The 7,892-nt window shown below is 51.1% G+C and overlaps 1 protein-coding gene across 1 annotated transcript; it reads left to right on the forward strand.

Moving 5' to 3' along the window:
* The first annotated feature begins 1,179 nt into the window (after positions 1-1,179).
* Positions 1,180-1,976, forward strand: PHACADRAFT_246064 (uncharacterized protein). Its single transcript, XM_007389634.1, has one exon. The coding sequence runs from the start codon at positions 1,339-1,341 to the stop codon at positions 1,675-1,677; it is 339 nt and encodes a 112-aa protein (XP_007389696.1). The 5' UTR covers positions 1,180-1,338; the 3' UTR covers positions 1,678-1,976.
* The last annotated feature ends 5,916 nt before the right edge of the window (positions 1,977-7,892 follow it).

Raw genomic sequence — 7,892 nt, forward strand, 5'->3', positions numbered from 1 at the left:
CGGCGACTTCTGCTTCGACGCTTCCTGGTGGTATCGTGCCCGGGACATCGAAAGTTGAAAGTGCTGAGAAGAGTGGGGGGGGGGGGGGAGAAAAACATAGAAGACATCGTGTGTGTCGACCTGCAAGCGAAGGATCGCCGTTTTTGCACAAAACATCCGTCTGGGTGAAACAGCCGTCTGGAATGTGCGGCGTGAGGTGGTGTGCCATAGACTGGAGGTCATGAGCGCATGTACGGGAGAGACTAAAGATAAGCACGTACCGCAAGAACTACTGTCGCACAAAGACCCGTCTCGGCGCAGCTCTGCAACCCATCCCGGCGTGCCTCCACGTATCGCACAACGTCTCAACGCTCACTTGTGAGATTTTGGTGGAGTCTCTTTCTTCATGGTGACAACCTGGCTAAGTTGGATCGCGTTGTAGTAAGCTGAGGTCATGGTAGCTGTGGTCGAGCGACGAGGGTAGTGGGTACGGTGCTGCAGTGACCGGCAAGTGGTGACAGGAGTAGGGTTGTCTGGTGGAGATTATCCGCGTTAGCTTACCATATCATTGATTACATCAGCATCTGCTAACGCTTGTTGCTTTACTGAAAGTTCCCACACTCATGACTTTTCTTACCTCTTCCAAGTTTCATTTGTAACGCACTTACACGCGTTCTTTACGACGCGTCTTTGCTTGGCCTCGGCTTCACAACCTCGCCCCAAGAGAACATCTCCTGTAGCACGCTCTCGCATAACCTGTCCTATCTATCCTTCTAACTAAGGCCTCCCAGCAGCCCACTCTCCGGCGCGCCGTGGACGCCATCGACTCATTTGGTCTCGACATCGCCATTGTGGAAGCCCAAAAGAGCTTTGCCGAGCAAGTGTACATAAGGTGGCGACTGACGCGTGAATTTCGTAGCTTACAACTCCGAGGTATGCTTTGCAGGTGTCCTCTCCGGTGCTTGGTAGCTCATCTCGTCTGCAGCCTGTGCATGTTATGCACCGGCGCATGTTCTTATGCTGCATCCCGCGCGTGGTCGCCGGCGATCAGTTTCCTGTGTGGTGAAAGCGTACCCACGGCATTGAAGTGGTGGTTTTGGACCACGCAGTACGCCAAGCAATAACAGCCAAACGCATTGCCGAGAGGCCTGAGGTGGGTGACCGTGCACCCTGACAGCGAAACAGAGCAGCTTATGGTATCACAGGAGTGGTACGAAGACATCGGCATGCTATACCGCGCTGCATGTTCTTGGATTTTGTCACCGCCGCGAGACTATTTTGTGCAAAACACGTTCTTACTCATACGCCAACGTCCCCGACGCCCTCCTCTCCGTCTTCCCCCCACACTACCGACCTTTCATGCTCCGGAATGGCACCTCTCGAAAACGTTGTCGCGGTGACTACCGCTCACCCCCAGACCGATCTACTCAAAACAGGCGCGACTTTTCAAGACGTAGACGCACTCATCCACGGCGCGTTCTACATACCCTCAACCCCTGGCGGCGCGACCTCTTCGCCCTCGCCTGGGACATCTGCACCTTCTGCGGCCACTATGTGACTTTGCAGCTCCTGGCTAATCGGCTCGCTGTGACGCGGTATAGCGACATTGCGCCCATCAAGGCGACGCACCAGACGCTGTACCCGGACCTCGCCTGGGCCGTTTTTTCCATCGCGTTTAAAAAGAACGTTGCGTTCTGACACGGAGAGGTACGGCTGGTGTGCTGTGCCGACGCGGCGTGGTGGGCGGTGACAATGTACACGAACTCGGAGGGCCTCAGGGACTTCCCCGAACGCGTCAGACCCCATCGTAATTTCATTCCCGACAATAGCGAGTGGACGTCAGGCATATGACTCGTGGAGGACCCTGTTGTGCTGATTATCGGCGGAGGACAAAGCGATTGGCTGGATGCGCTGAGCATGTTGAACCTCGTGGTGGGGACGGACGGGCGGGCGGACGGTTCTCCCTCTTAACTGATCTGTGTTTATACAGAGGTACGTACACAGCCACCACATCATCGCAGTTCACACTGGCCTGACCGGGTCGGAGTTCGTAGCTGGTTCTATTTTTATGCTGATACTCTCCAAATAAACGTCCAAATATCAATCTCTGCCGTGGGATGCCGCCCTCAGGAATATCGACGGCTCACAATGTCTCCTATCTCTGTATCACGTCGTTGCGATCCGGCCTTTCAGGCGTACAACATTCGTTAGGTGAGTCTGTCGTCATATTTGTGCTCGCAACTCCCAAATACCCATGTTGACTCCGATTGGGTCAGGACCATCTCGCCGGTATGATTGTTCACATTGGATTTTCGCTCTGCGACGAGGTACATCGGAAAGTTACCGTCATCGGAGCGCGCTCTTCTGGTACGCTTTCTCTTCCCTTGTGGCCTGTATAGCCTCACTGAGGCTGCAGCGCGCGATGCCGTGTACGACTGTGCGAGCCTCGGGATCGATGCACCTTTTGCCTTTCCTCTCCCTGAGCTGTCCGTGTGACCGTGCTCTCGAGGCGCGATGACACACCAGCGTTCGCACGCGCCTATCATATCGACGAACACAAGCAGGCTCTGCGCCATTCCCTCCGAGAAGTGAGAGACTACACCCACGGAAGATGTTAATCACGTCGAGTTTGCGCCCCTCGTCCCTCTCGCGAAGCATACGTCTTCACTAGCTGCCCTATAGACACTGCGGCGATGATGTGGCGGGAGCGTCGAAGTGAGTCTTTCCGTGTGATTTTGAAGAAACATAATAGGGACATATATCTCGGTGACGAAAGCCTCGTAGAGATTCTAAATCCATCGATTTTATCTTATGCGAGGTGTACGGGGATAAGATCACTTGCATTGTTAATGTTCTGCTGACACCCCGCGGTATCTGTGCACGTGATAAACATGGAAGACTTTTATCTGGAGGGTTTCGGCGCCGGTTTAGTTGCAATTTCCGACCCGATGTAGCAAAGCGCAAACCCAACATCTTGCAGCTGAACTGCGCAGCACGCGTGTGGCAGCGGATCAGGCACCGGAACGCCACGAAGCTGAAGATCCGATGTCCGATCAATCACGGCTGTTCCCGGGACCAGTAATATGCCCGGGACTGACAACTACACCAAATTCCACCGAATATGGGGTGTACTCACCGGCACCCACTGGTATCCAGTGAAGTCCAGTGCTAGTCTCCAGTGGCTGTCGCTGTTGGCTGGTGGGTATCAGTGAGTAACAGTGGGTGGCAGTGAGACACACCGGATCCCGCTGGGCTTCGTAGGTTGCCACCGGCTACTGGCACACATTACCAGTGATTTGAATCAAACATTGCTCGAAGCCACTGGCTTATCAAGTACCAATATAAATACAAATATTCTTCTGTAATAAGCTTGATACATGCTTAGCCACTGGCATCTGTATAGATGCCTATTCTCCTCTGAACTGTGCACTATCCCAGAACTCAGCTCTCACTGAAGTGTCTCTACGCGATACACTGTCTGAGTGCAAAAGGTGTGTAAAATTGATTGCCAGATGTGTCCCCAAGTGGAAGCAGCTGTAAGTAATTCTTTGAAGCATATTATACTACACAGACCTGGTTAGAGGCTCCTGAGATTTTTTATAAACTTTCTATAAGCTCAGAAATGAGCTATCAGGCAGTGGGGGCAGGCTGCCAGGAGTCACATTAATATTTCAACAGCTATGAACCTTGTTGTTGTGATTCTCAGGTAAATGTATATTTTCTGAGTGATAATATGTGTAATATAAGCCATCTATGCACAAAGCATGAGACCAGACCTGCCAGATACTAGTCTTAAAACAATTTGTTCATAAGAGTTAGCCCAACCTGGAAAGCAAGTCACACACCATGGCCCAATGTCACACACTTCTGCCCAAAGACCAGTGAAAAATGCCAAAAATTATTATTCAATGACATACTAACAATAAACAGAATATGCTGATGGATAGTGGCCACTGCCTGCCAGTGGATGTCACCAGTGTTTGGTGGTGTCTGCCACTTGCCATGTGAATTGACCGGACTAAATACCAGTGGCAGCCAGCATAACATGCTGAACACTGGTATATCCCAACATACCCCACTACTTGCCACTGATACACAGCAATATTCACCAGTTGCTGCTGTATTCCGATGGGTTCCAGTGGACAACAAACGGTGGTGTTCACAAGCGCTCACAGCGACGCACCCGTATATGGCAAGGACCGCCGGCGAACACCAATGGCCACCGGCGAACACCGGTGGTTACCGCTGGAGGTTGGCGAACGCCGAAGTTGCAAGTCACGGGCTTATAACTCCCCGGGACAGTCCTCGCTAGACATTCCCACATGCTGCCTATCTCACGAGACGAATTAGTTCCTCTTTTGTGCAAAAAGAGGTCCAAAAATATATACGATATTTTTCACAAAAAAAGCTGAACACTTCTCCCGGAAAGAAGCAGTGCTATTTGGAGCACGAAAAGGTGTACTATTTGACTTTTTTTTGAGTGTGGGAGGAGTTCAAATATTTCCAAGGAAAGTAGGGTATCTATTCTTGTGCCTATTTTCGGACAAAATAGTGATCGCCCGCTGTGATCGCCCGCTCATGGTATGACTGCATAGCATGAGCGGGCGATCACTATTTAAGCTGAAAATAACTATCTCTTTTGCAAGAAAATATATACAAGATTAAATGGCCTATTTACATAGGGAATATTTGGACTATTTTTATGCTCAAAAAGTTGTAAAAATAGCATGCCTTTTCATGCTGCAAATAGCACCACTTTTTCCCAGAATAACTGCTCAGCTCTTTTTACAGGAAATACGTGCTGTATTTTTGGACCTCTTTTTACACAAAAGAGGAACTAATTCGTCTCGTGTCTCATACGTAGTGAACATGTTTGAAGCTATCTATTCATCGACCACGACACCCGTGAACGAGAAGCTGACCAGGCCGCTGCCGAAAATGGCGAATAGTATTCTCAGCTTTGATCATAAGACAGTGATTCATTTTCATACTGACGGTCGCCCGCCAGGGCCGGCTAGCACCTCGTTATGGTATGTGCGAGTGGAGAGCAAAGTGACGAAACCCAGAGCTGACGAAGCCGACAGATCAAAAGAGGCGAGCCGCCTGGCAATGGCGGAGACGATACGTAGATGGATACGGGTGATGGGTGGAGAAGACTATCCCGCAGACGCCACAGAACCCGCGCCCGCGATCTTCAATGTGGGCGTAATATAGAGCTTTGGCCCCGCAGCCCAGTTACATGCTTCGATACTGCTCGTGTCTTCGGCCTTCGTTCGCATCACGCCTGCACCGCCATCGTATGGTGCGCCATACTGAACGTGGCCGGGCGAACGCCAGACGAGCGTAGTTGATCGCCTGGCACACGGCATCTGTCAGATTTACTTCGTTACAAGTTGATCATGGACTGAAAACTTTGGCCGGGCGTGTAACCATTCTCGAAGTGGTGACGAGGCCATATGACAGTGTCAGAGTGGTGAGATAGGCTCGGAGTAGGTGAAGGCTCATTTGAGGCTGAGTCGCAATAGTTCTTATCTCTCTATTAAGCCAGATAGCTTAATGAACTGAGACGATGTGTGAACTCCCAATGCTATCGTACAGAGCTGAGACGACAACATGCTCTGGCCGCACCGCAGCCTGCCGTAGAGCGACAAGGTGAGCATCTTTAGTGATGTAGATCCCTTATACACGGGTGCAAAATTATGCAATGTTTTATAGTGCGGAACCTGCTGCAACACGCACGGCATTCTTGATGTCCACCAGGCGATCCCGCCGCACTTCCATCTGATTTCACGGGTGGCCATGGGCTGTGCTAATCTCCAAATTTTACACTACACATGATAATCCAATGTGGTAGCTGTCACAACGGTCAGATTCCCGCGTGCAAAAATGAGCGGTGACCATGGGGTCTGAAATGGGCTGCCGCGCAACACCACATGTACCGCGATATATATAACCTCTATGTAAGTTCGTCTCTCTGCAACAACCAGCCCCTTCTCAGCACCTCTGTGTACCACAAACAACATGGCACAGTCAAACGAAGACCTGAGGCAGGTGCTACAGGAGAAGTATGTGCTCTCTCACCTCGGAACACGCGTGTTCTGCTTCTGACGTACAAGCAATTTATTTAGCCTGATAGTAATTGATGTAGCCAATTCGCTACAGTGTACGCTGCTTCATTCTTAGCCTCGGACGGTAACACTCTGCTAATAAATTTTCACCCTCAGGCCTTGTGGTCTATGAATATATCATAACACTGGACCAAGAAATTGCGGCAGTGTGGAGAAGAAAATTCACCACCACCTCACTACTGCTGCTTACTATCCGGTGGCTCATGGTTCTGGGTCCACTTTTTTTAACTGTACTACCTGATAGACAAGAGTGGTGTAAGTGTGTTGGGGCCCAAGAATAAACAGAACTTATGCCACTGCTCTGCAGGTGTACATTACAATTTCCAGCACAACATCCTCTGAAAAACCACTGCATCTCATACGGGGTGTGGGCCGAATTATATTCTGGAGATGCTTGTGTATTTGATGACTGCAGTCCTAATTTCAAGTGAGCACTAAATATATATATATTGCTGAATTACACAAAGATAGACTGATTGTCTTTTACATAGCATTCTCCGCCCTGCGTGTGTACGCGCTCTGGCAAGGCTCAAGGATGAAATACGTCTTCTTCGCGGCTGTATTTACGCTTGGAACAGTATCAGTTGGTACAAATATCGTGAGTCATCTCTCTGCCGTCACTGATGGTCGGTCATGTGGTTCAATTTTACCGACTTACATCCAGTTCAACTGGGTACGCACCTCGTTCGCTTTTGTGGAGTCTCCGCATCTCGCTGGATGCGCCGAGTTCAACAACATGTCGCCAAAGCTGAGCACAGAGTATGTCCCAGCTTACCACGGCGACTATGTGACTGCTTAGCTGTGCACTGACTGCACTGACTAGGAGTAGTGATGTGCGGGCCGGGCCTCAAAGCCTCCAAGCCCGCCAAGCCCGGCCCAAAAAGCCTGGCCCGAGTCAAGCCTGGCAGCGGGCTCAAGGCCGGGCTCGGAGCGTAGTCAAGCCCAAGCCCGGCCCGGAAGCCCAGGCTTGGGTGTGCTGGCTCCGTTACCGTTCCCTGAGTTCATAATAAGGAGAGAGCGACCTAATATGCACATAGAAGACAAAATGTAGATATTCTAGATGTAACGGCTCCCGCCGAGCACGATTGTGCGTCACCATCTGGTGCCTGCCGTAGGCGCACGCTCGTGGACTTCGCTGCGACTCGACTTGTTCCACAGGTGTAGATCTTCTGGAGGTTATAATTTAGTGAGTACATGCAGTATTGATCTACTACATCCAAATACATTCCCTTTTGATAGCACCGGAACACTCGTTGTATTGTGAGCAAGCCCGGGCTTAAGCCCAAGGCTTGGGCCGGGCTCGGGCTCGGCTCGGGCTCAGGGCTCGGCTCGACGTCGCCACAAGCCCAAGCCCGGGCTTTGAGCCCAAGCCGGGCCCGCACATCACTAATTGTGGCCTCCCCGATAACTGTGTCACCTCCTGAGCCGACAGGCTTAAGTGCAACGCGGTGGAGTCGGTACGCATACAAAACTGGACGACGAACCGAACGCAGACATCCCGTTTGCGAGACTTGATTATCATGGCCAGGCAGTCTGATTCGGAAGTGAAGGCCGCGGAACTTAGACAAAATGTCGAGGCCTTCTGGCGCTCGTAGATTGAAAGTCGCCGGCGCTTTCCGTGCCAGCAGACCAACCCCGACTTGGCTCTTCTGCCCCTCGACGTCCGCCATGAGTTGGCCTCCGCCGTGCGATAAACATTACCATGCATACTGTTTCTTGCAATTAGCCAGACTGTAAGACCTGTCATACGCTTAGCCTAAGTTGCCTTGCATGTCGTCGCTGAAA

This window comes from Phanerochaete carnosa (assembly GCF_000300595.1).
Source record: "Phanerochaete carnosa HHB-10118-sp unplaced genomic scaffold PHACAscaffold_1, whole genome shotgun sequence".
NCBI classification, from domain to species: domain Eukaryota; kingdom Fungi; phylum Basidiomycota; class Agaricomycetes; order Polyporales; family Phanerochaetaceae; genus Phanerochaete; species Phanerochaete carnosa.

What these genes read in the sequence shown, in the direction of transcription:
- PHACADRAFT_246064 (XM_007389634.1), top strand. Translation starts at nt 1,339, where the DNA reads ATGCTCCGGAATGGCACCTCTCGAAAACGTTGTCGCGGTGACTACCGC.